This window comes from Lampetra fluviatilis, chromosome 15 (assembly GCF_964198595.1).
Source record: "Lampetra fluviatilis chromosome 15, kcLamFluv1.1, whole genome shotgun sequence".
NCBI classification, from domain to species: domain Eukaryota; kingdom Metazoa; phylum Chordata; class Hyperoartia; order Petromyzontiformes; family Petromyzontidae; genus Lampetra; species Lampetra fluviatilis.
The window spans coordinates 5,259,092-5,286,584 of NC_136289.1; the positions used below are offsets into that span (position 1 = coordinate 5,259,092).

Consider the following 27,493-nt stretch of genomic DNA (forward strand, 5'->3'; position numbering starts at 1 on the left):
GATGATGCTTCGTTGGCAATAGTGCACAAGCACTATACCGTCACAATACAATTTACATGTGGCAAAAACAACTGCATTTAAATTAAAAAAAGTATACACGGGGCGACGTTTCAGGCAATGGACCTCCTTCATGTGCATAGTTTTCTGTGCTTATTTTACGTGGATGTTGCTATGAAGACGGGCCATTACCCGAAACGTTGCCGCATTAATTTATTTTTACACTTACGAATGCGTCGCGGTTTGTGTTTTAGGCTAATAAATGTACCGAAAAGTACTTTCGTTGCATGGACAGATCGAGCCCTCTGCAGCCATATTACGTCGGGATGGAGAGCACTGATAAGGGTCGATACCTGTGCAGTCTTATAAAATGGTTTATTTCAAAGTAAAAATTGTTAATTTGTACAGTTATTCGCTTGCCTTTCCTATACTATGTACTCCTATCGTGTTTTTATATTTTGATTGTGGTAACTTTCTCACACGCCCCTACTGGACATGTGTGATAAAGAGCTTTATAGGTCGTCGGATTGCTCCAGTATTAATATTCTGATTATGTGTTTTTGTATTATTTATTGTTGTAACTTTCTAACCCGCACCCTATTGGACATCTGCGCAAAAGTGCTTTATAGCTGATCGGATTCCTCCAGACTAAATACAGACTCTGAAATAAAGATTCTGATTGTGTTTCTGTATTATTTGTTGCTGTAACGTTCTGACCCGCGCCCTACTGGAGACACCTGGGCTTTCATAGCTCATCGGGATTCCTCCGGTACACATCAAATAAAAAGTTACGATTCTAGATTTGAAGCTTTCGTGACTGCAATGATTCATACTCTTAGGTTTTTTCGGTAAAGTCACGTAGGTAAAAAATAATTTAATTAAAATTTAGTAATTTTTCATTTTTTACCTACATAACTTTACCGAAAAAACCTAAGAGTTATAAAAAGTTAAGACTGAATTCTATCTCCCTCCACGTGTTTCTCCCCTCTTGCTTGAGATGGCTTCACGTGGCGTCACGAAGTCTGCTCGCTCCACAACGATTGGTCGAACTCGAGCCACGTGGGAGGGGCGTGGTGTGGAAAGGGGAGGGTCAGGGGCACCCTGACGTACGTATTATAATTCCCAATACGGATAAGTAGTCCGAGCTCGCTAAACCAATGAGCTGTCCGCGTCGGGCCCTGTCACGCGCGCGGCTCCGACCAATCAGCAGGGCGCGCGGTGCTCGTGCGCAGTAGGAAATACAATCGCGCGCCCCTCCCCCTCTCTCTTCCCCCTCGCCTCCATCTTGCGGCTGAGCGAGAGGCGACGCAGGTCCGTGTCTGAGCCGCGCGTTTCGGTCGTCTTCCTCGCGTTAACCTTCACCGCTCCCTCTCGGAATGAACGTCTGTGCCCCGTGGAGTCCCGCGATGGAGGGCTGACGTGGCTAGGCGCTTGCTGTTTGGTGTAAATGTTTAATGGGAGTTGTCTGGGCCCGTTGGGGGCGCCGCGGCCTGTTCTAGCCTAGCGCCATGTGGCCATCGTGTTGTGTCTGGTAAAGTGTTTTGTTTAATTGGCTTAATTCAATCTGCGTGCGATTTTTGTCTGCATATTTGATGCGTAATTTGTGCCGTGATTGGTGCAAAATTGGTTGTAAAAGTCGTAAAGCTGTGTTTGTACGATCTTGCGTTGTCGATGGGCTTTCACGTGGTGACAATGAATCGCCGGCACTGTCGTATCGTTAAAGTGAATGATCACTTTATCAATGTTGAATATCACTTGTAACGGTGTTTAAATTATTCGTGTATTTGTAGTCTCATGTTTGTAGTAGTCTCGCGTTAATAGAATAGTAATGCTCTGTAACGTGGCCATTGGACTGTTATCAGCTCGGTAAAGCATCCATTTTATACTTCACATCGCTACTATTTTTAAAAAATCAATTATTACATTCCTCTATTGGTTGTATAATTAAAACTGATCGCAAAATAAGCGTTGGGTAGTTCTGTGGAGATATGGCTGGTTCCCGCCATAGTGGATTTTACACACGGGCTTAATCATATATAAATGTTACTATATTAATACATGCTTATGCGGAGTGTATTTTATTAACGTGTTAGTCACTTAACAGTGAAATGTTTTTGTATTCGTGCTCGTTATCCTTTATTAGTCCCCACTATGTGGAGTTTCCTCTAATGGTTCATACACGTGGTGTTAGTTTCTCTAACCATCGAGCTACATTTTAATACGTACGTAATGTGTTACCTGCAGTTACGTGCACTATTTTAACATGTAAATAGATCACGTTTAATGTTTCGTTGGCGTTTGCCATCCTGTAGAGTTTTTGGTCCCCGCCATAGGAATGTGGAGTTTGCAGCAGCGGCTTTGAGTCCACTGCCCGAAATGAGCGCCACGTAGCGCTCATTTGCTTGAGGAGAGGGGATACTTTTAAAGCAATATATTTACTTACGACCATGGGAAAGTAATTTAGGCCTGGGCTTCAGCGGTTCGAGATCGCTTAATGCGGCAAGTCTGTGCACTGCTCCGTCTAATGGTAGGAGATAGCATCTATCATTTTCTTTGAGGTGCAGACTGCCTAGTATATGAATGTCAGTACATATTTGGATAGTTTAACACGTAGGCTTTCACGATTATGAATATCCATAATAGTTTTTTGGGGTTTGATCGCGTTAATAGAAATGTCGTTAAACCCGCCACCACCCAACACGGCCAATTGGTAAGGCTTGTCACGTTAACGAAACATGCCGAATTAGTTACTAGGACAGCACACCGGTGTGGTGTAGAGTAAACCCATAACATTTGCAATTCGAGTAGTCGAGTGTAAGTGTGGATTTACACTGCTGTACTAGTAATTAATTGGCATGTTTTATTTACGCAACGAACCTTACTAATTGGCCGTGTTGCGTGGTGGCGGGTTTAACGACACATTTCTATTTACGCGATCTAACCCAACAACCTGTATGGACATTTAGACACTTTACGCCGAAATGATGTAGTGCTGTCTGTCTTATTATGTCTGGGCCCTATTGTGACACTTTCTTACCCAGGAAAGCTTAACTTAGTCAACTTTTTCAGGAGGGTATTGGCACATTTTTACAGTAGGGGTGGTTATGCATAATCCCATTGAGTAATTTGCAGATATTTCAACTTATTAAAGTGTAACTTTGTACTGTACTTAAGCGGGGTCAATGCTGAGTTGGTAATGACGAATCAGCCCCTCCTATATTAAATTGCCTATCGGTCTTTAAGTGTCTGTGTGGCTACAAAGGACGGGGCAAAGCAAAGTCCTTTTAAAAACCCAGAGTGGGAGAGGCTTTACAACTTCCCTTTGGATCCTGTCTGAGGAAACAACTTTTGTGTGCGAGTCCTGGGTTTGAATTATTCTGCTCACCAGTGCAGGGATGGGGCTTTATTTGCTGTGATCCTAAAGCCAGATTTACCTTTGACTGTTTCAGGCCCTGTGCGACTTTCCACGTATGAACAAATTGGTATATTTGGCCAATCGTCGGATTGTTTTTATCGCTATGGGAGGAAAACTGAGAATCCAGAGGGGAACCCATGCTAAATAGGGGGAGAACATACAAAGAACGCCACGCAGGAAAAGGGTTCCTAAGTCGGGAATCTTGCTGAGGCTCAGGTGTTAACAACTCTGCCACCCTTGCAGGCATTAGACTAGCACATGTGCTTCAATGAGTGATCGTGAATTACAGTCGTTTTATTATTCTAAGCTTGTGTTCTCTCTGCAGGAAACATGGGCAAGACACATGGCAAGCGCCGGGGGACCCGGTACATGTTTGCCAGGTCCTTCCGCAAGCATGGTACGCATCCTTAACCAATGTTTAGCAGTTTGTCCCACCTACACACAATACAGGAAACTTGTACTTAATGTATCCTGCGTTGTCCTGCAGGATTGTAGATAATGAAATGGACAGTTGTATTTTTTTACGACAAATTAACGTCTTTAGTCCCATCAGCCTATGGGCCCTCTAAACCAATGTTTATAAACCAGTAGAGAGTTCCACTTATCAAATGCTGCTGGGAATATTGGTCCCTAATGTAGACGGACACATTTTATATGCGAGTTGTGAAGCATTCGGGTCTGGTTAATTAACAATACATCAGTTAACTCCACTTACATTTAATGTTTGTTTAGACAGGAGCTGAGCAGCTGCATGCAGTTTTATGCTATTGCGACCACAATTCTAAAATAATGTCCTTGAAATGTTACTGTGGCGTTAAAACAAGTGTGAAAGGAACTGGTTATTGTAATGCACCATTTATTTTTATATAGAATATTGTAATCTATCATGTGTGTCTGACGATGCCGATTAAAAGTTAAATTTGTATATACTACAGCGGTGTTGGTGCATTGTGGTTAATGACGATCAGCCCCTCCTATATTAAATTGCCTATCAGTCTTTAAGTGTCTGTGTGGCTACAAAGGACGGGGCAAAGCAAAGTCCTTTTAAAAACCCAGAGTGGGAGAGGATTTACAACTTCCCTTTGGATCCTGTCTGAGGAAACAAGCTTGTGTGTGTGAACCCTATGCTTGATGGTCATTCTTCTGCTACCACTGTAGGGGGTGGCCGTTATGTTTGCTGTGCTTGTAAGTTTACGTTGTACTTTTTTTGACCATTTCAGGCCCTATCCCACTTTCAACGTATATGAAAATCTACAAGAAGGGGGACATTGTTGACATCAAGGTGAGGCTTCTCCCATCGTTGGCTGTGGAGTGTGTAAACCATAACATTGTTCTTCTGTGATGTTTGGTGGGAATGGAGGTGATGCATGCATATGAAGTGCATATGCTGAAGTGGCTTTTAAAGGAGATGATGCTGATACAAGTGACGTCATCACATCTATCCCTCGAAGGAACGAAACAGGATTTCTCCACAAATCTGGCTGTCCGCTTGATGCTCGTTACTTCCTGGCGAAACGTCGTACTCGGATTGTAAATGTTGTGGATTTGCTCTCCAACACACCGGTGTGCTGGACTAGTAACGAATTGGCATCTTCTGTTTACTTGACAAACCTTACAAATTGGCTGTGTCGGGTGGTGGTGGGTTTAACGACACATTTATATGTACGCGATCTAACCAAAAAAATCCTATGTTATGGAGATGTTGCCTGTTTGTGAAAATAATTAATGGTAACTTACCACAATAATCATCAATGGAACAACCGGTGATGACCAAGCTCGAGTTTTCAGATTTCCCAAATCAAAATATTACGCAAGCCTAGTTTTTAAATCGGTGCACATTTCTTATACCATTTATTTCCTGTCACGTCAGTTGGCTTTCATAGCAACTGTGGCATTGGACTTGTATGACGCGGTGTAATTTTTCTCGACAACAAAGAGTGGATGATGTGAAGCTCAACTCGCCAGCCTATAATCCCTAATGGGCGTGACTCGACACATCCTTTGCGTTTACTTATCTTGCTGGACAGGCAGGACCAAATATCTACCTTTCCCACACACCCTAGTGGCTGTGGATTTTTAATGGTAATCAGCTTGTTGGCTTAAAAACAAATTTTGGTGAGCTGATTAATTCTCTTTAAAGGCTGAGAGCCATAGAGAAGGGTAAGATAATGACCCAGAGCGTAGGAATATTCAGTTTTGTCAGCATTACAGGTGTATGAGTAATATAATTTTCATTCCATTTGGATCAAATTTGCCAATTAAAGGCATCTCACTGCGGACAATTTCCAGGAAACGCTGATTCATATGCAAAAATTATGACCAGGTTATTATTAGACCTGGATTACTCAGCCAATTAAAAATCGTGTGCCAACATTTATACACTCACGGCCATGCAACATTGGTTTCAAGAGTATTTTCCTGCTGGTTCTGAGGACATGTTTTTTAGGGGTTATGTTTTTATTACAAAATTAAGGTTTTATTGAAAGGTTATTTCTTATAAAGAGTGGTGGCAAAGTGAGGCTGCTCTGCACGTTTGAGTGCTCCCGTGAGGGTATTGAGGTTTTTCCGTTCATTTGTGCAGCATGCATTTGTTTGACGGTGCTTTTAGTTTGCTTTTATTTTACTAGGTAAGGCCCCCGCTGAACTATTTAGCTCTTTTTTTCAAAATCGACCTGGCCACAAACGGTAGCTCAACGAAGTGGGTTATGTGGAAATTTATAGCAGCCAAATACTCTAAACTTGTGTTTTAAACGTGGAGGGGAAAAACGGAAGACCCGGACAAAAATCCACGCAACCACGGGGAGAGAACACGTGCACTAAAAATATACAGCAGGCGTCAAGGTTGGGAGCGAACCCACGACCTGTAAACCAGGCGCGGTAGTTAACATCTCGCCCCCCAGCGGCCATGTTTGGCCAATGTACGAAGACATAACAAATAAAGTTATGGGTCTGCATTGACAATGGTGCACGCGTATAGAGCAACATTAACTTTGCCATTGCCTAGCATTCACGGGTTAAAAGTGCCACAGTTAAAATACTTGGCTTGCCATCAGAAGATTGCAAGCAGAAATCTTACTGTAAGTCATCTCAGTCCTCCATTCCTCCCAAGTGCCATTTCGTTGAAGTTCCATAAAGGAGGTGCTACAGCGGGAATCTAAAGTGTCCAGCAACAGAGTACAAATGGTTGTCAAGCAGACCAACCCGCAACTTTTCTTGAATTGAGCATGGTTCCATTAACTTGTGAAAGAACAATCAGAGGTAGTTCCAGTGTGAGGGAAGTAGGGTCCATGTGCTACAAAATAGTGGTTGAACGCAGTGTGGGTGAGCAAAAACAGTTAATTTTGACTGGCGATTCCTCGACATTGGTGGTGGCGTAGAGGTCTTGAAGTTTGTGGGAACATTGAACATTGGCTGTGGTAGTGGCATTAAAAGAGTGACTGGGAAACAAACGGCACAGAAGCATCAATCCGCTAAACTCCCTCACATTCAATTTTGACTTAACTTTCGTGACTGCAGGAATTCATATTCTTCGGTTCACTCGGTAAAGTCACGTAGATAGAAAAATAATAATGCAAAATAAAGGGAATAAAAATAAAAAATTATGAAAATAAAATTATCCCTGAAACAGTCTACTGGGAAATTAAGTGGTGGCGCAGTGGTTAGCGAAGTGCAATATGGATCCAGCAACCTCGAATTCGATTCCCAGCCACAGCTTGCGTCAGTGGCGAGTGGTACCCGAAGCGTCCTGCCCACCCTTCGCCCAACCCGCGCTGACCAGTGTGGTAGTGTGGTCAAAACAATCGCCGACATGATGCATCATCATTAACAACATCGCTCCCTTAGACACTCGTGTCATTGATTGGATGTGTAGTGAGTTGCAGCACGTTAAAAGTGTTAAGACGCGAACCTTTCCGTAGCAGAAAATTAGACAGTGCTGATTGAATTGTGGCTTATGAGAGCAAGATTGGTGCATTGCATGCAGTTAATGACGATCAGCCCATCCTTTATTAAATTGCCTATCGGTCTGTAAGTGTCTGTGTGGCTACAAAAGAGGGGGCAGAGCAAAGTCCTTTTAAAAACCCAGAGTGGGAGAGGCTTTACAACTTCCCTTTGGATCCTGTCTGAGGAAACAACTTGTGTGCGAGTCCTGGGCTTCGTCATTCTTCTGCTGCCAGTGTAGGGTGGTGTTTTATTTGCTCATGAAGCGAAATTCAGAGTTTGATTCCCGGCCATGGCTAATATCAGGTGGCGAGTCTTATCCAACCTTCACCAATGCACATGGAACAGCGTGGTAAAGTATGGTCCAATAACCCTTGTGACGTGGGGAGTCCTTCATCCATGGAGCAGTGAATTGACAAAGCGTGGTATAGACCAAATCCATTTTTGTGCTACTTTATTCTCTTTCATAGTATTCTCTTACAAGACGATACTTTCCACTGGTGCCGTGTTCAAATTGAAACCATGCTGCGGAATGCTTGAGCACTCCAAATGGTCTTCTTGGTTCTTTCGGGAAAGTCACATAGAAGGGAAATAATAAAATAATACAACGCAAGCGTCGTTGTAGCCGAAACGTCGTGAGAATTATTTTATTTTTATTATTTCCCTTCTACGTGACTTTACCGAAAGAACCAAGAAGATGAATCCCTGCAGTCACGAAAGCTTTAAATCGAAATTTCACTCCATATGGACGACTCCCGCGGGGCTCTGCACGAATCCCCCTTGACCACGTGTGTGTGTGTGTGCGCGCTGTGGCTGCGCTAACAGGGAACAGGCACGGTGCAGCAGGGCATGCCGCACAAGTGCTACCACGGCAAGACGGGCCGCGTGTTCAACATTACGCAGCACGCGGTCGGAGTCATCGTCAACAAGCAGGTCAAGTACGTCCTCGCCGAACTCGCCTCGCCCGGACCCCTCTTCCCTCCCCGTCCCCTCGCCTGGTTCCTGCCGCCCTCCTCTCGCTGGTTGATGAGCGCGGTGCCGAGTTGCGTCGCGTAAACGTGCATTGTGCACTGTGTGAAGAGTGCTCAAAGTCACACGCAGCAGAGTTTACCCCCCCGAAGGAAACTTGGGGCTGTGGAGTACCGGTGGGTGGAGTTGCTGAAGGTTTCTGTCATTCCATCGGAGAGTCAATATTTACATGGGAGATATCGGGCTTAAAATAAATTTGGAAATTTCAAGGAATGTAGTTTCTGTTGAAATATACACTTCGTTGTTTTTAAATAATGGATATATTTCACTCTTAATTTCAAGACTTGCCGGCGCAATATGTCCAATAAAAGTCTCGTGTTTATTGTCCTTCGGAGATTTAACTTAAAGCTCACAGCTCAGAGTAATGATAGACTCCATCTAAGAGTAAAGGTCATAAATATATGGCAGAAAACACAATTGTGACCATAAGATCAATCATCCCATCTCTTGCATCTAACTGGTTATCATCACGTGCCATGTATAATGCACCCAGCCTCGTTTTAGTGACCACCAACTCAAAATACTTTGAATTATGGTAATTTAATAGCAGCAGCAGGACAGACGCCTGCACGCTGGTTTCATTCTTGTTGGGAAACATCAGTAATGTGTATAGCCACCGTTGCCTGTTTTTTTCGAGGCATTCACAGAAAAGTATTAGAATCGTTTTTCTATAATTGTAACGCCTCTACTTGTTTAACTTGTCGTAGGCAAGTGTTCAAATTTCACATCCTCCCCCCCGTCCCCCCCCCCCTTTCACTTTGCCACATAAATCCACCATATTTAACGTGGCCATTAAAAGGGGAACAGGAAAGTCCTTCTATAAACCCATTGCCGAGGAGGAAACCACCTCGCTCTGGATCCTGTCTGAGGAGACATATGCCGCTCTGGCGATAATGGCGACGATACTCTGAAAGAATAGGGAATCTCGTAGGAGTCATTCAACCGAGAGGGCTGTCAGTGGAACACTTTGAGTAACTTGCAGCCTGGCCGTTCAGCGATGCAAATTGAGTATAGCAGGCAGATGTTGTTGAAACTTTGTAGACATCGGGGAATGCGATGTCCTCTAAATTGTTGAAATTTCTAGGTTATTTTTTAAAAGGTGATAGGTCAGTGCGTCTTTTACGATTCGTTTCACAATCAGAAGTTCAGTGTCAATCCTCAAACAGCTATGAAAAATCTACATTGGCATGCAAGGGACAGTATTTAATTAGGCTTTTTTTATTCACCTTAGGGGGATTACATATCCAAACTGTACCACCAGCTCTAACAAAAAGACGACAAATCAGTGGGGAGCTCTCCCCTCCCCGTGGTGTTGCTTTATCACTGACAGTGCCACTTGCTGTAGTGACATTACTCCTGATGCTCCTGGCTGATTTTAAAGCCTTTTTGTCTCACGAAAGAATGTCCACGCTAATGTTGGACATCCTGAGGCACACGGATATGATGTATGTAGCTGCAAGATAAGAGCTGTTTTGTGGATTGCTTTTGTTCAACAGTATCAACTTAAAAGATCCTGAGAACTGTAACATCAGAAATTGGGGGGACTGAAGAACGGTGTGCGATTCCAAGGCTGGAAGATGCATCACCTCCGATAACATTTTCCATTTTGTTGTGCTTTGATGGGATGTGTGTGTGTGTCAGTGCCTGGATGTGTGTGTGATTAGCGCTACGCTGTTACAAATCCGGCGACCCGAGTTAGATTCCCGCTCACAGCCAACACCACCAGTGATGATTATTTGAACCGGTCCTGGGCCTCCCCTAGGTCGACTCAGCCTCAAATAAGTACCTGGTGTGGTGTGTAAACATCGCGACTAGGGAGACAAAGGTGGTCGGGCGTGGTGCTGGCCACCCACCCCCTCGTGTGCCGTGCCGGCCTTCATAGGTGCTACTCGCTAACAGCACTTGCCCCAACAGTCTGTCCAGGCTGTGTGTGGTTTAGTTGTATTTCTTTGTCGTCGTTGTGTTCTGTTTTGGGTGCTGTCCGTGCTGATAATCTCCTCAACCCCCCACCCTCCACCATTGCATTTAGCAGACCCTGCTGTTGGATAAGCTCACAGTTTGCCAATTCACGTGAAAGCAATCGGATTATCCACAATTACTAAAATCACCTCATTTCTCCTTGAAACGCCTGCCCCCCCCCCCGGGCTGAATGCCCCTCTGGGTTCTGCTTGGATTGGCTCCTCTCGGTCAAAGCACTTTATATACAACTGATTAGCCTTTATTTAACCAGGTCATGGCCCACAGCCTATTTTAGACTCATCTCTACTCGTATCTTTTGTTTGTCTGTGTTAAAAGAGCTTTGCTGGAATGCTACGGTTACACTTTCAGGGTGGTATTATGTTAAAACATAAAAATAGGTAACGAAAAATTGGCGCAGAATGTTTAATGAGTGGACGATGACACAAGCATACACTGGGCTGCTCTTTCACCTGAGGTCACCGTCTCAAATTTTATTTTTTGGTAGTTTACACGAAATTTCCGCACTAGGCTGCCCCCTAATGGCAGCATTGTGACCGTATGGATGATGGTTGAAAATGTACCTAAATCTTTTTGTTGCATTTGAATACACGACCGAGGGCGGAAGGGATTTTATGGCAAGATAAAAGTGACGTTTTCTTTTCACCTATGTGACTTTACCGAAAAACCCAAAGAGTATGGATCCTTGCAGTCAGGAAAACGTCAAATCTAAAAGCTAAAAGTGCCGTTGCAAGTGGAATGGATACCGTCGTATACGTGATATGGAAGAGGAGGTTGCGGTAATAATATGGGACTTTTCTTGGCAGTATAATATAACAATAACTATTACGCTTTCTGGAAATCAAACGGGTGTCAAGATGTTAAACCACCAAACGGAATCCTTATTCAAGGATTGTTTTTTGTTTGCATGTTCACCACAAGTACGTGTGGTTAATGCAGACAGGATTCCTTGAATAAGAATCCCGTTTGGTGTTTTAACATCTTGACACAACTGTTTTATTCACACTATGAGATCTCTTTTACCAGTGGCAAAATATAATGGAAGGTTTTTACCCTTTTAACTGGTACAAAACTGACACCTTTATTCAAGGCATCATGTTTGCAATGACCACAACACAAGTAGTCAATAAAGCAAACAAAAAGAAGCAACTCTGATAAGGATAATAATATGCACTGTCATTGAAGTTGATTGGCCCACGCCCGAGACGGCTTTCTTTAGAGCCGAGTCCCCATTGGTGTAGGGCCAGATGACACCAGAAGGCGTACAACTCAAAAACAGTGCAATATCAGAGTATTGAGAGTTCGGGGTAAACATTTACACTATGAGATCTCTTTTACCAGTGGCAAAATATAATGGAAGGTTTTTACCCTTTTAACTGGTACAAAACTGACACCTTTATTCAAGGCATCATGTTTGCAATGACCACAACACAAGTAGTCAATAAAGCAAACAAAAAGAAGCAACTCTGATAAGGATAATAATATGCACTGTCATTGAAGTTGATTGGCCCACACCCGAGACGGCTTTCTTTAGAGCCTAGTCCCCATTGGTGTAGGGCCAGGTGGTGGTGATGATGATGAGACCAGGAGTCTTCTTGGAAGGATCTGTTGACTTGAGTGGAACACCAAAAGGCAACAGTGGGTAGCTGTTGGAACAAGGCTTGGAGACCAGGTAGTTGTGACAATGCATCAGCGGTGTGATCTGGCCGAAGGAAGGGAAGCGATGGCTGTGGTTCTGTCGGCACCATTTCGCCGTGATGAGCTCTCGACCACGGCCTTGTATTTATCTTTCCTGCCCACCCACGATGACTCCTATGGTTATCCTGTATTTGTTTTGTCCACCCACCACTGAACGACCTTGTAACCGTTACATCGCATTTGTCCCGCCCCCACCGTGTGCCCGCTGTTGCGCAGGGGCAAGGTCCTAGCCAAGCGAATCAACGTGCGCATTGAGCACGTGAAGCACTCGAAGAGCCGCGACAGCTTCCTCAAGCGCGTCAAGGAGAACGAGCTGAAGAAGGATAAGGCGAAGCTGGCGGGCGAGTGGGTGACCCTGAAACGCCAGGTAACGTTGCCAGGGTCGTGGCGGTCAAACGTGCGTCGGCTGTGCGTTCCCCTCGCTATGGTATGCAGGAGGACGTGGGTTTGATGCAGGAGGACGTGGGTTCGACCCCCGACTCCTGATGCGCCTGCTGTAGATTTGGCGTTTGCTTGTCTCTCTCGACATGGTCGCTTGGGTTTTTCTCCGGGTCCTCTGGTGGTTATTTCCTCCATATTGAGAATGAACATCACGCGTTTATAGAGTATTTGCCTGTTGCTGTAAATTTCCATGTGCTAAGCCGCTTGGTTGAGCTCTCATTTGTGATGAAAAATAAGTTAATACCTCGGTGGGTTTTTCCTGGTAAGATAAAAAAAGTTTTGTTTTATGTCCACGTAACAATGGGCCGCTTCGTTGAAAAAAAATAGTTGAATAACACGTTCAGTATATTGTGACGCGCCAAGAAGCCCTTGCGACGATGGAAGTGCACAAATTATTATTTTATAATTTTACCAGGTGAGGCCCATGAAGCTATCTAGCGCTTTTTCAGAAGCGACCTGGCCACATGATCGCTTAACGAAGTGGCTCTTCACGTGGAAATGTATCGCAGCCAAACACTCTAAAACTCGCGTTGGTTCTCAATGTTGAGGGAAAAAAAGAGCCCGAATAAAAATCCACACGACCAGAAGGAGAACACGCAAACTCCAAATACACAGCAGGTGTCAGGGTCCGGATAGAACCATGAGCTGCATACCAGTCGAGGGAATTAACATCTCACCACAGTGGCGAGATGTTCGAAACGCAGCGTTGTCTGGGAAAAAATAGTACCCTCTAGTTCCAGATGAGTGCAGCTAAGATGGTTGCACTGATGGATAAATATTGTTTATGGGCTGTTTCAAAGTGGTAGACTTAGAAAAATGGAAGTTGGCTGTAGATTCTCCACCTTTGCCTTAATAATACAATTTATAATTCTTCTTCTTTGGTTCTTTCGGTTAAGTCGCGTCTAAAGATAAAATAATAAATTAAAATAATAGCGACGTTTCGATTGCAACACAAGCAATCATCATCAGGCATAAAATAAATAGCAACAAAAATCTAACTAGAAAACTATAGACAGACATACAAGCAGACAGACATCACAAGGACACACAGAGAGAGGACACATACCGGCACAAAGAGAGGGGTCGTTTCTGTGACGGTCCCTTAAATATAGGGAGGGGGGGCGGGGACGGAGAGAGGGAGGGGGTAGAGAAAATTAGCATATCAATGAGTGGACGGCAACGTGTTGCTGCTGCGCAAGTAAGATGACGACGTGGCACGGCACGCAAGCTTGAAAATTAGGAGAAAGGCACACTACAATTTATAAATCAGCACATGATATTGGACCATTGTTATAGCAGAAGGCTATCACGAAGTTGCTTTCTTTCACAGACAGTCTTCCATCAGGGGGCAATCTTGCTATGTGGTTTTACCCTGCGAGGCAATTTGCGGGCAAAATTTAGATCGCAATGCCAGCTTGCATGGTGGGCCTTTCTCGAATGACCTCGCGGTAAATTTAACATCCACTGTCAAGCCAAACTGCGCAAAGTTTGGTTAGTCCACCCGTGTGCGGTATACCGGCGAGCGAACTGGGCTGGCTCCACTTCGCTGGCTGCACTTGGCACTGGACGTTGTTGGGACCTTTTGCAAATCAAACCTCGGGGAGAGAGCTCCCCCCCCCTGCCCCCCTTCGTTTTAACCGCGGCTGCTGCCTCGGTTCGTCCACTGGCCCCGAGGTTGAGTCGGCGCGGTTGCCGTGTGCGTGCGGCTTCCCTTTGAGCTTGGCTGCCGTGTAATTACGGGAGGCAGCGTGGATTACGAGCGGATTAGCGCCAGCCCACAAGCCGCCATGGCTCGTCGGAGGGCATTGGATGTGTGCCCCATGGCTACCGAGGCTGCAGTGGCAGCTGGTAATGTCGTCTCATCCAATTATTACAGTGAGGTGTGTTTACGTGTCGGGTAATTTTCGTTATATTTAACAAAAATAATTCTGGTAAACTTGAGTGCGCGCATTGCACATGTACCCGGCGGGGCGCGCAATCGCCGTTACTGTTCGCAACTCAATCCGTTAATTTCCTGTTTCGGGGATTGACTCTGGCCGTCAACTTTCCTGGAGTCGATTAAATAAGCGCCACCTGGTGGGGATATCAGAACGGTTGTTACATGGGGACAGACTGGCTGCCACCATAGGAATGTGGAATTTGCACAAACTCTTTCAGGGCTCCCTCATCAAGATGAGGCTGCATTGCAAATGCTTGTGCTTGGTGTAAGACCCTTGGTCACATCTCCAGACTGGTGTTAAGTTTAAAATCCACACCGACAGAGGGGCACGCGTGCAGTTCGTGCATTGTGTCAATCCTCGAGTGACTCGGTTCTGCTGAGTGGGAGGTCGCCGCCCCTCCTCAGCTGGCTCCAGTGTCTGCAGCTGCCTGCCCCCTACGGCTGTCCACCCATGCAGCTCCCTGCTGTTGTTGAGGCCCAGGCTAACGGGCCTTGCTTTCAAGCAATGCTTGGTGGACTGCCCTCCCTGGCTTGTTGTAAATCCCTCCTCTGCCCCCCCCCCCCATCTTGGTTTCACTTGTCAATCTGTGCAGTGTGTCACCCTCTTTAATTAACTCTGCTTTTCATCTCGGTCGTGCATACTCCCTACTTCCCTCCTACCACCTTGCACGGTCTGGCTTCTCCCTTGAGCCAAACACTAATTTGGCAGAACTGTAGTAATGCTGTACGAAAAAATCTATCCCGTTGCCTGATGGCTTTATACAGTGCGCCTCGCAGCGAAACCTATATATTATGCATTGGCTTGCATTCTTAACTGCTTGGTTTCCGCAGCCATATCAACGTGGAAGTTCCACCATGGCTGTCGGTGAAGATGAGCACTGCTTCGTGCCCTTTTGAGCGAGGGAGGCAATTCGATTTTTTGGCAAAGGCACTTTGATTTGATATGTCATGTCCTTGTAGCATGTATTGTGTTTGCATTGAGGTTTTGTTGTGAAAAGTGGGACGGCTTATATTCTGATGTCAAACCCCACTTTCGTCATGATGCGAGGCCTCTCCTTTCAGAGTTCATTTGAATGTGCCCCCCCCGCCGCGCATTCTCTTACCAGAAAGTTTTCCATAAACTTGTGATCGGATGCCAGATATGTTGGTGCGGCAGGGGAAGAAACAACAACATTTGTAGGTTAACATTTACTGGTTGGTGTCATGGCGCGGCCGCTGAATTAATAAAGAGCTGCACCGGTGGGGCCTTGGTGTCAAAAAGTTGGCAGGCAGTGGCTTGTTTTTGCCGGGTATTAAAAAGCGTGCACATTTGAACGTTTTCAAATGTGACATACAGTTAAACAAAATGTACAAACAACGCCAATTACATTTTAGTTTTTCCATTTTTAACCCGCCTGGGACAGCAGGCTGCTTTATAATGACAGAAGAAAGTTAATAATAGCATCTAAACGACTTTTAAAATAAATGCAAGATATTTGCTAATGAAGGCATGGAAAAAAGTGGTGTGGTGCGTTTAAGAGTTAATGCTTCCCTGTAGATGTAGGCTGTTTGCAGAAGCCCGTTATGGCAGGCTTGAAGGGATATATCTAGTGAACTGCCTCAATTGAATTATAATTTAATCCACTATTTTGATGTTTGAGGTTCAGTGCAGCTTTCGGCTGAGCCGTGCATATTTTAAGGGACTTAAGTTTGGTTTGCATGAATTATTGACCGAACATGCGTAAAAAAAACGGCGCAAACTCAAACAAATCTTTGGCGGTGTTTATCTTCGTTGGTGGTCCTGAGACTGAGGAAATTTAATTCTCCTATGGCAGTGATGAGTCTATCCACAGGGCAAGCCACAAGTTGACTTTTCAAAAAGTGGTATTTAATTTATCCCAACAGAGGGGAAAAAGGGATGTATTGATAACACCCGATCAGAATTTTAGCTCCGCATCCTTAAAATTGAGAGTTCAAGCGCTCTGCTCACAGTTGGCCAGCCATTCGTTTAGTTAGCGAGTTTCATTACAGACACAGCAGTGGATGTCAAGTGTCCCTTGTAAGATTGAGCCGTGGCTGTTCTGTTTTGCAGAGGTGTTCTGGTTTAGCCGCTACTCGCCGAGATGTAATGACGCTTCCCAAAAGATGAACGTTAAAACGCGCATGAATCCACAGACCCGCAAAGCTCACGGCCTGTCTGAATCGGTGTTGTGGCACGTAGTGAACTTTTCTCTTGACTGCAATTCTAGTTTCTACTGTACTAGTGATCGGTTTAACTTGGGAGGGAGGCTCCGTTGAGTTGGCTCCCAACACAGCGCCCGGTAGGGGGGGGGGAATCTGTACGTGGGCCAGTGCGGAGAAGAAAGACGTCCGAATGAAACCTCCCAGAGCTTGATAACTCTTGTGCTTTTGCGTGGAGGAAAAGTTGCCAAAGTTGTTCTACAATGGGGAAAATATATTTTGGTGTTGCCCTGATTGCGACCGACATCGTAAAACAAGGCACATTGTGGAAGTGGCCTGGTGTCTCGGGGGCTAATAAAGTTCTGGAATCGTTGAGCTGGCTCCACCAAGGAAACCTGGGTTCAATCCCAGGCAGCCATCTGTTACAAAGCTTTGCTTCTCAAGTGTAGCGGCTGGGTGGTCTCAGTCCTGTCACCAGTGACTGCACATGAAGTAAATAAATGTTTCATTTAATGCGGCCAAACCAAGTTCAGTTGTATTTAAAGGCAATGACTACATCAATATCGGGGTGGATGAGACGATGCGCTACGTGGTGTGGGGTACGTAACGATGGAAAGGCGTCTCACCGTGGGCGATCCTCTGCTTTTTCAAGACTTCTAAATGTGGATGTTTTAATGCAATTCTGGGAGAGCTGTTACATTATGATAGCGAGGAGGTGGGGATAAGCAAAAACTAAAAACCTTAAAAGAAAACCATTTTTTTAATCGTTATATTGGAGCGTGTGTGTAAGTGTGCGCGCAGCGCAACACTAATCTTGGTATGCTTGGTCCTTTCGGTTAAGTCACGTTGAAGGGAAATAATAAAATAATAATATAAACCAATAAAATTCTCACGACGTTTCAACTGCAACACAAGCAATCATCATCGGGTGTGAAATCCGAAAGAACCAAGAATATGAATCCCTGCAGTCACGAAAGCTTTAAATCAAAAAATAATCTTGGTGTCGATCTTGAGCTGTCAAGCAAGCTACCAAAGTGGCAGTGCAATAGTGCATGCAAGATATGAACACGTTGTGATAGGTGCAGCAGTAGCAAATATGGAATTTAAAAAAATGTAATACGTTCTTCAGAATAGTTTATTTGTGTGTAGTGGTGGCGCATTCATGAGGCAAGTGTTGGCACTGCTCTGCATTTGGAATGCATCTGCATTTTAAACCCCCTTTCACGTTTCCATTTTAGATTTATTCCATATCTAAAGTGGTTTATCAAACGGGGGGTAAAGAAAGATTCCTTATAAAACCTAGAGTCGAAGGGTTCTAACTGCCCGACTCTGGATCCTGTCTAAGGAAACAGCGGTGACCCGTTGGAGCTGCGCGTGGCTTTCGACACGTTTTGGGAGAGAAAAAACAAACCACGACGTTATGTACGCGTGCAGCCAGACTGCAGATTTGTGCCGCGTTCGCGTGGCAAAGATCGCTCCGTCGCGTTGAGTTGCTTCGCTTAAAATGCAGCAAGAACAAAACTAACCGGCCAACCACAATGCGGCTTTTGAAGCGTCAACGAAGCTTTGGACGCTCGATGTGCCCCAAGCCAACACGATTGACAGACTCAATTGATTATTTGCGTCCCAGTTGGCTAGTTTAAATGGCTGTAGTGGTCTTTTGGTCTTTCGGTAAAGTCGCGTAGATAAAAAAAGAATAGATCGCGACGTTTTGATCGCAACACAGGCAATCGTCTTCAGGTGGCTGTTGTAGTTAAGCTTCATTGGCTTGCTTCATCGATGCATTCAAGCTTGACTCGCAGACTTGCATCAATCTGCTGCCCGCCAATGTTAGGAATTGCTTCCACCCAGCAGTCTGCTATGGGCTCCCCAGGATCAACATCTCCCCCCCCCTCTACCGTTGACTTTGGCTCTATAAAATAAATATGGCCACCGCCGTGTCTTCTGTATAGCATCTTGAGATGCAGTCACAGTTTAGACGCGATATGTAATACGAAATTGTTATTGTAGGTGATAGATTGCATATTTTTAGAGTGTGCGCGTGTACCCTGCCTGGTGGTGATGCGTGGTTATAGACTCTTAAAGTTGCAAGTTCAAACACGGACCTGGTGGTTTGCTGTGCCCGTATTCCAAGAGATTCATAAGCGCATAGTGCTACTGACATGTTGAGTCAAGTGGATGTCTTAAACAATGTGACGTTACAGTGCTCGCTATGAGTTCCAGATGGATGTTACTTATCTTGACGTGAACGTGACGCTACAATTTTAATTGGCGGTTGGCGAAAAAAAACCTCACTTATAATTTAAAATAACAAAGTTTCTCTTGGAACGACATGTGCTTGACTGCCTTTGCGTGTTATTTCTGCACGTGACCCTCACCCCCCCCCCACACCGTCTGCAGCCAGCCCAGCCTCGTGTGGCTCACTTCGTCAGCACCAAGAACAACACGCCGGAGTTGCTGGAGCCCATTCCCTACGAGTTCATGGCGTAAAGGGGAGTGGAGAGAAGACTCCATCCCACCCCTCTCCTCTCTCTCTCTGTCCCTGTCAATAAAGAATGGTCGAACCGTACTGCGCCCCGAACGAGTGCCGTGGTTTTGTCGGCGCCGAGTGTGCATGGGTGGTTGTGTGCATGGGTGGTTGCGTGCATGGGTGGTTGCGTGCATGGGTGGTTGTGTGCGTCGAGCTCCTAGTGTTGTGTGCGTGTGGTTTGGTTAAAATGTACATTGTGGAAGAAAGTTGTCATAAGATGTACAGCTTTAAGGTTCCAGATAAACATACTTTCCTTTAATGTGTTGTGCGGTCAGCACGATGGGAGATGCACATCCAGTTTCACCCTCGAGAGAAAGGTGCCTATACTCATTGGTTTATTTGGTAAAGTCACGTATGTGGAAATAAAATATACATTAAATAAAATTAGATTAAAATAAATCGTGACGTTTTGACCGCCACACAAGCGCTCATCAGGTGGAATTTGGGTAAAACACATCAAGGGCACACCCAGAGGGACATCACGCACACAGAACGCCAAACTGCACAGGGGTAAATACAGCAGGAAGATGGGAGACGTGAACTCGGCAAACCTTAGAAACACAATGTGATGCAAATCAGTCGGCCAACAACACAGACACTAACCTGGTTGACCACGTATTTCAAAAGACGTGTCATGATTGTCACGGTCTGTGGCCGTGGCTAAACAGCGAGTGCATATTCGGTTTAACGTGGAAAATGTGTACACGTGAAAGAGCAGTTAACTCGGGGAAGCTGTTCAGCCCATAGGAGATCGAACGGCTTATCTCAAAGCTAGCCACTTTGTGGTAATTACCTGTAGTGCATATAAATAGTTGAAACAGTTCATTACATTTTAAACCAAAGTTTATTTCCATTGACAATGTTGCAGTTTACAAGGTCACACGGCAAAGCTTGGCGCTCGCATTCACTTTGCGCCATCCTACCCATGGTTTTATCCTCGTTCAGAAAAAGTTGTGCAAGTCTGCTGGAGCACACGTCTTTCCCTGCACACAACCCAAGTCGGATGTTCAACTTTGTTATCCATTAAAGTGCCCAGATTTTCAACGGGATGCAACTAACATCACTTCAGTCGCTGCACGAAACTTCCAATTACACCAACTCTGCACTTGTGACGCAAAGGTTAAAGCTTTGCGCGGCTACAATTACGTTTATGTAGTTGCACATTGAGCATGTCCAGTGACCCATTCATGAACATCAACGAGCCAGAGGCAGAAGCAGGAACCAACCACCTGGAGTTGAGAGAAAAAAAAACTAGCAGTACCAGTTTATTTGTTTAAGTTTATTGATAATCATTACAAATGGTAGATCATATTTCACGGTTATTGACAACACTGATCAATATGGACCCACTTGTGGCCACCTCGGGTGATTTACGACGATTAAAATATCTGCTCCGGGCTTTTGGACTGAGGCACAGTGCTCCACTGACAAGAGACCACGAACTTGCACTAGTTACAAGTTCATTGTTTAGTGTTCGTCCAATGCAGTCAACTACTTTTCCACCTTTTGAACTTGTCAACATCCATTTCCCCGTTTGGAAGTTGAGTGCAGTGTTTGGACAGAGATGGTAAAACTCATTGCACATCAGTCGACTTTTCCTTCCCTTCATAAAGTAACTTTGAATTTAGAATCTTGATCATTTGGATTTCTAGTATCATCGACTGCACCTCAATACGTACCTGGTGCTGTGGCTGCATACCATGTGAGCAATAAGTCCTCCAATAGATTTGATAGATCTATTATTCTAGAGGTTGATCTATCGTAGAAATTCGATTTCTCAATAACCAATGGCTGGTTTGGGCACGGAGGCACTTTCAACTACATGTGGTCTTGTATAAGATTAGCCAGTATCCTGCAAAGATAGTTCTATATTTTATACAAATGCAGTCCATTAATTGGTGCAAAATTATGACGGCAAGATGAGAAGGCTCGATCGCGCTTTGGTATATCAACTCGCAAAGCCGTCCGTCCAATGTGTGCGGGAATGATCATCAGCCAAGATCAGTCTCCTGCTGGACGAATGGCTCCCCCCCCAAGCCGTCGCAATCACAATCATCGTATCGGCTTCAGCCGTTCCGAGACGTCTGCAAGTCGCGTGGTGGGTGTCCCGTTCACCGCTGAATCTCGGCACGCGCAAGTGGTTCAGAGTTGTATTATTTAGGGAGGCGTAGCAGCGCCGCTGTTTTTAAAGACATTGCACTCACAATGGAGAAGTGTAGCGACACGACCACACTGATAGCTGGCGCCAAATCCGTGCCACGCCCTCCCGCGTGGCCTTGTGGGAGCGTCGGTACGGAAAAGGTTATTTTAGTGTACGTCATCGGAACAGAACCGCAAGAAAAAGTGCTATTGCGAGTGGACTACGGCAGGACATGTCGCTTGAAGGAATGAAGGCCAATGGTCGGGACTCGAGGAATAGCAGCAAAATGACGGAACGGACGAAAAGGCACCAAGTCCCGTGACGCATTAAACGGTCGGATTGAGTCGGTCCTTTGAAAATAGGAGCACGGGAACATCGCTGGGCTGCAAGAGCCGCGTGGACATCACCAGCACCTGCCACGGAAACGATGAGGCAGAGGAATTAGAGGCGGCGTAGTGGATGGATGTGAAACAACACAAACTGTTAACCCGAATTATCCAGCAGGGTTACCCCAGCCCCAAACAGCGGCACCGCACGAGCTGAGACGCACATTGGTGGTGGAGTGTGCGGTGTGGTGGTGGAGTGGTGGTGGTGGAGTGGTAGTGGTGGAGTGGTAGTGATGGAGTGTGCGGTGTGGTGGAGTGGTGGTGGAGTGTGTGGTGTGGTGGTGGCGTGTTCGGTGTGGTGGTGGTGGTCCTTCCCCCGCACCTGCGATTAGCACGGGTTGGCTACGTACGATGCGAAATAATTTCTACAAACAAAACAACCACTCGGGGTTCCCCACCACCGTCACCCCCCCACCCCGTACCTGCTGCGTGACCTTCATCGCCGTCACGGAGTCGCGGACGAGCTTGATCTCGGCTGGCGTCACTCCGCCCACGACGAAGATGATGACGAGCGGGTGGTCGGCCGGCCTGGGACGGCTCACCTGCACGGCGCGACACACAAACACGCAAGCCACACGCCAACGTGCAGCATGCGCGCGGCACACAAACACACGCGTCACGTTCGCGACACACAAACATGCATCACGCACGCACGCAATACAAAAACATACCTCGCGCACGCAACACGCATCATGCCTCGTACACACGACACACGAATACGACACAAACACTCAGCTGTTCTTTCACACCGTACTACGAAGCCAACCGCGCAAAACGAAGGTGCGGCGGAAGGACAACAAACCAAACACAATAAAGCGGTTCTAAAGAAATGAGTTTTCAATTGAGGTGATTTAAAAGTGCATCGCTCCAGAGGCTTCCTAATATCGGCAGGAAGCGCGTTCCAGACGGCCGCAGAGGCGCACCTGAAAGCGCGCGATGCGGTGACCGTCTTTGTTCGATGGCGAGAATGATGACGACGACGACGACTCGGGCCCGGCGACGGACTCACTACAGGGCCCCGCCCCCTACTCGCTCGCGCACCTTCATGAACATGCTGATGCCGGTCTTGAGGAGGTCCGTGAGTCCACTGGCCATGTGCTCGATGTCGGAGCTGTCCGGCTGCTCAGCGGCGAAGATCTCATCCAGGATCTGCTTCAGCAGAGGCCGGTACGCCGCCGGCTGCACGAGCACACGGAGACCGAGGCACGTGCGCAGACGCGTAAGAGCCACAATGAACGTGTGACAAGTGCCGTTGGTGAGCGGTTATTGAGGCCGCAATGGCCGCACGGTGCCCAACCGCCTTTGTCTCCTCCGGCGCCGATGTTTATACGTCTCAACAGGTACTCATTGAAGGCCGAGAAGCCCTGGGGAAGGTCCAGGCCAGGTTTAGTAGCCTGCTCTCACCGGTGCTGTGCAAAACTCCACACAAACAGCAGGCGCCTGGGTCGGAATCGAACCCACGACCTCCTGCATAGCAGGCGAGGTAGTTAACATCTCATAGCCGCGGTGCTGCACCGCTGCTGCTCCTGCCACGGTGCGCACGGTGAACCTGCCGAGTGGGGTGGTGGGGGTGGTGGAGGTCGTGGTGGTGGTGGGGGTGGAGGGGGTGGTGGAGGTGGTGGGGGTGGTCGTGGTGGTGGTGGAGGTCGTGGTGGTGGTGGGGGTGGTGGGGGTGGTGGAGGTCGTGGTGGTGGTGGGGGTGGAGGGGGTGGTGGAGGTGGTGGGGGTGGTCGTGGTGGTGGTGGAGGTCGTGGTGGTGGTGGGGGTGGTGGGGGTGGTGGAGGTGGTGGGGGTGGTGGTGGGGCTGGTGGAGGTGGTGGGGTGGTGGAGGTCCTGGAGGTGGTGGTGGTGGGGGTGGTGGGGGTGGTGGAAGTGGTGGGGGTGGTGGAAGTGGTGGGGGTGGTGGTGGGGGTGGTGGTGGGGGTGGTGGGGGTAACGGAGGTAGCAGGCCCATCCTCGCCCCACCACTCCTGCAGCACCCACCTGGTGTGCCCCCTCCCCGGGGTCGTAGATGCTGGAGAAGCGCTTGAGGGCGTGACGAGCGCGCGCCACTCCGCGCAGCGCCTCCAACACGGAGGCCGCCAGCCGCTCGCGCTCCGCTTGGCTCGGCGTGGCGGCGCCACCGTCCTGGCCCGCTCCTGCGTGGCACGGACGAAGGCGGCCCCGTGAGGCCTCCCCACCTCCCCACGCACGAGCTCGCACGAGCTCAAACGCCCCATTGTCAACCGTGAATCTGGAGCGGCGGTCTGTGAAAACTCACTGGATATTTTTCGATTTAAAGCTTTCGTGACTGCAGGGATTCACCTTCTTCGTTCTTTCGGTAAAGTCACGTGGAAGGGAGATAATAAAATTATAAAAATAACACATAATAAAATAATACAATTCTCACGACGTTTCGGCCACAACGCAAGCAGCCGTCCTCAGGTGAAGAACAGGTCTGTCGGAAAGACAGCGTCTGAATGAACACCACTAAGCTTGGCAGCGTATATTTAAGCTGGGTTAGGGGGGGAAGGGCGCCTTGACAAAGGACATCTGTTGAAGAGGAGCTTTGCCGCTCATCGGGTTCCTCGAGTGTGAACAAATGTTCAGATTTTGGGAACAGACATTTTCCTTTTGGCCTTAGCTAAAACTAGTTGGGGAGCCGCATCACACGTAAAGCTACTTGTAAACAAACACTGCAGCAGGTATACACAGCAGATGATAACACACATTCCGACTGAAATAAACAAAACAGGTGATGGAATAAACTGCATCCATTTAGGTCCCCCCCCCCCTTACTTATTCTTTAACGGTGCAGTTTGACTGTTGTACATTTTGTTGTCACCAAGACATTGCCTAGTGACCCCATTCCCTGCCATATTTAATCAATTGTTTTTATGTTAAATATGTTTGAGATTTAAAATTTGTTTTTAAACGGCTGCCTGCAAAGAGGAGCCAAAGAGCCGCCGCATGCGGCGATGGAGGAGCAGGTTGCCGACCCCTGACCTATGACCTATGACCAAGCAACCCACACAGAGAGCCGTAACACAGACCTAGTGACTCACGCAGAGAGACAGAATCACAGAGACACCCAGACCCACACAGAGATCCGTAACACAGACCTAGACACTCACGCAGAGAGACACGGACTCACAGAGACACCCAGACCCACACAGAGAGCCGTAACACAGACCTAGTGACTCACGCAGAGAGACAGAATCACAGAGACACCCAGACCCACACAGAGATCCACTGATGAACAGTGAGACCCCTACGACGAGAACCCACACACTAATGTAGTCATCGACTAGCATGAAGACCCAGAGACTCATAGACACCCAGCCTCGCAGAGAACCATAATAACGAGCCCCACAAACGTACAAGTCATCGACTCGCATTCAGACCCGCGGGCTCGCACAGACTACAATCACCGTGACAATTGCCGTAATCCATTGCATAGCCAAATTTTGCCGCGCATTGAATTCATATTTATTGTAGTGTAGTAACGCTCACGACTCGTTCACACCGGAGTTGGAGGCACACTTGTTTATTTAACACCAACGTTGTGACATACACATTTGAGGGGGTATCGGCCCCCTCACCCGTCTATCTGAGGACACACCTCTCTAGCTAACCCTAGCCTGCCTCTGAGTCCTCCACTAATGGGCTAGGGGAGGCTATCTTGGCCCGACACTGGTCAGTCGGGCCCGGTACCCAGAGTCCAGACCAGCACTGGCTCTGGCCCTGGTACCACGCCACTGGCTCGAGCCTGCGCGGTCCTGATAAGGACGGCGTACCAGGGGGAGTCCAGGGCTCTCTCTAAGACGTCTTCCGTCTTCTCTCCTTTAGCTCAACATCACTCCCGAGCCCTTCGATACATTCCCCTTTTATACCCAACCCCTCCCTGAGGGGTGGGGCCCCGGGGGATCATAACGACCGAATCGACCCCCCAGGGTGTCTGGCGCGGACGTCGCAGAGGGCACCTGCTCGTGCACTCATGTAGCCCCGCCTACTGTGTTTGTTTACCATAGGCTGCCATGCATAACGGGCTCTCTCTCTAACACCCCTACATCACTCCCCCCCGCATAGCATGCAGCCGTCCCGGCTGCCAACATACAAAAATTTGACAATAAAGGTGCCTTCACCCCCTGACCGCGCGTGTGCCTCACTATTTTTGAACAATAACAGGAACCAGAACAAGAACGCAACAGCAAGATGAGAAAACAACCCGTCGCACCCCCCCCGAATAAATACGAATTCCGTAAAAAAAACAGCCTATATACAATCAGCAGGGAACCCACCACGCACACACAACACACGGTGAAGCCAACATATGTACATCCGAGGAGTGGGGAACACACCACCCACACAACATCCAATGAACACAACAGCTATGTACACATTTTCCGGCCTCACAACAGTTTGCGCATTTTAGCGCGCGTCCTTGCAGCGGGCCCCTCACACGGGGTAACCGCGCGTGGCGGACCATCAGGTGGCAATTGTCCGTCTTGGGGTGAGCATTCATCCGACTCCGCGTGACCCTCGGTATCCGCAGGAGGGGTGATCGGGCGTGAGCCCGTCACTCCTGATGCACCTGAAGGTGGCACAGCCGGCAAGGCATTAGGTGAGAGCGACGGAGACGGACCCAGCGAGTCGGCCGACCCCCCACATGCTTGGCCACGCGCGTGTGAAGTGTGATTGTGTACCGCAGAGAAGGGTTTTAACCTAGAGGGGTGCACGAACCATCGCCGCTTCCCCCACTTGATGCGCACGCACTGCGGTCGTAACACCTCCACCACTTCCACAGGGCCCCGCCACGGCCGCACCAGTTTAGAGGAGGTTGCCAGTGGCACCTGGGGGCAGTGCAGCCATGCCTTGTCCCCCGGCTTCCACTGCAGCATGTGCGCTCGACTCAATCTGAGGCGCTCATTCGCCTTCTGACGGAGGTCAGAGTTTTGCATTGCAGCATCCCGTGCCTCGGTCAATTTGTCCAGATTAAATTTAACGTGGTCAGCCAGATTAGTTTTTCCCTGCGGCACGGGGATCTGCAACTGGGCACGAACAGGCGGGTCTGGTTCTCGGCCGTACATGAGGTAAAAGGGAGAAAACCCCGTAGCTGCATGGGGTGCCATCCGGTACGCCGCCAAGACCCCCTGAATTTGTAGGTCCCAATCCGTTTGCGAGTCCGAAACTTGTTGTGATAACATGGACGTGATGGTGCGATGCAACCGTTCGACCATCCCGTCAGTTTGTGGGTGATATGGGGAGGTTCGAATTTTCTTTGTGCCCAGGAGATCACAGACTTGTCTGAGTAGTTTACCGGAAAAATTTCTGCCCTGGTCGGTCAGCAGCCTCTCCGGAGCACCTTTGTCCAGGACATAACCCTGAACAAAGGCCTCCACGATGGCTGCTGCCGACTGGTTGGCCAGAGGCCAGGCCATAGGCCAGCGTGTAAAATACTCGACACCAGTCAACAAATATCTATTCCCCCTGGGGGTGGCGGGGAATGGTCCCAAAATGTCCAGAGCGACCAGCTCGTTTATCCTGGACACTTTGATCGATTGCAAGGGCGGGTTAGACTCCCGTGCCGGCGGTTTGCGTTGTGCACATCGAGGGCATGATCCCAACAAATCCCCAACATCCCTCGTCATGCCAGGCCAATAAAAATCAAGTTGCAGCAAGGCGAGAGTCTTTTGGGTCCCCAGGTGTAGGAGGCGCTCATGAGCGGCCCATACCACCCTGCCCCGCAACCCAGTAGGGACCACCAGCCGATGTCGACGCGACTTCCCGTCCCAATGCATCAGCAGGCCTTGGCACATTTCCCATGCGTCGGAACCACCTCTTTTTCCCCCCGCCGCACCGC

The 27,493-nt window shown here is 47.7% G+C and overlaps 2 protein-coding genes and 3 non-coding genes across 5 annotated transcripts in view; 4 read left to right on the plus strand and 1 right to left on the minus strand.

Moving 5' to 3' along the window:
• The first annotated feature begins 1,218 nt into the window (after nucleotides 1-1,218).
• Nucleotides 1,219-19,164, plus strand: RPL21 (ribosomal protein L21). Its single transcript, XM_078862990.1, has 6 exons — nucleotides 1,219-1,308; nucleotides 3,738-3,809; nucleotides 4,633-4,694; nucleotides 8,177-8,289; nucleotides 12,272-12,422; nucleotides 18,996-19,164. Exons 2-6 carry the CDS (start codon nucleotides 3,743-3,745, stop codon nucleotides 19,083-19,085), a joined length of 483 nt encoding a protein of 160 aa, XP_078719116.1. The 5' UTR covers nucleotides 1,219-1,308; nucleotides 3,738-3,742; the 3' UTR covers nucleotides 19,086-19,164.
• On the plus strand, nucleotides 3,222-3,344 carry LOC144936333 (small nucleolar RNA SNORA26). The gene has a single exon (XR_013637421.1). It is a non-coding gene; the product is annotated as a small nucleolar RNA SNORA26 (small nucleolar RNA).
• On the plus strand, nucleotides 7,425-7,547 carry LOC144936334 (small nucleolar RNA SNORA26). The gene has a single exon (XR_013637422.1). It is a non-coding gene; the product is annotated as a small nucleolar RNA SNORA26 (small nucleolar RNA).
• LOC144936332 (small nucleolar RNA SNORA26) lies at nucleotides 17,821-17,949 on the plus strand. Its single transcript, XR_013637420.1, has one exon. It is a non-coding gene; the product is annotated as a small nucleolar RNA SNORA26 (small nucleolar RNA).
• An 831-nt stretch (nucleotides 19,165-19,995) lies between the features above and the next one.
• Nucleotides 19,996-27,493, minus strand: part of SCFD2 (sec1 family domain containing 2) — a 150,367-nt gene continuing 142,869 nt past the window's right edge. Inside the window, exons 6-9 of the mRNA XM_078862991.1 lie at nucleotides 23,635-23,789; nucleotides 22,693-22,830; nucleotides 22,074-22,193; nucleotides 19,996-21,678 (exon numbers count right to left, since the gene is read on the minus strand). Of these exons, the coding sequence (XP_078719117.1) occupies nucleotides 21,592-21,678; nucleotides 22,074-22,193; nucleotides 22,693-22,830; nucleotides 23,635-23,789 (500 nt within the window). The 3' untranslated portion in view covers nucleotides 19,996-21,591. The remainder of the gene's footprint in view (nucleotides 21,679-22,073; nucleotides 22,194-22,692; nucleotides 22,831-23,634; nucleotides 23,790-27,493) is intronic.

Excerpts from the sequence above, each read along its gene's own strand:
- RPL21 (XM_078862990.1), top strand. The coding sequence starts at position 3,743 with ATGGGCAAGACACATGGCAAGCGCCGGGGGACCCGGTACATGTTTGCC. Across the intron at positions 3,810-4,632 it reads CAGGTCCTTCCGCAAGCATG|GCCCTATCCCACTTTCAACG; the intron begins GTACGCATCCTT and ends TGACCATTTCAG. Across the intron at positions 4,695-8,176 it reads GGGACATTGTTGACATCAAG|GGAACAGGCACGGTGCAGCA; the intron begins GTGAGGCTTCTC and ends CTGCGCTAACAG.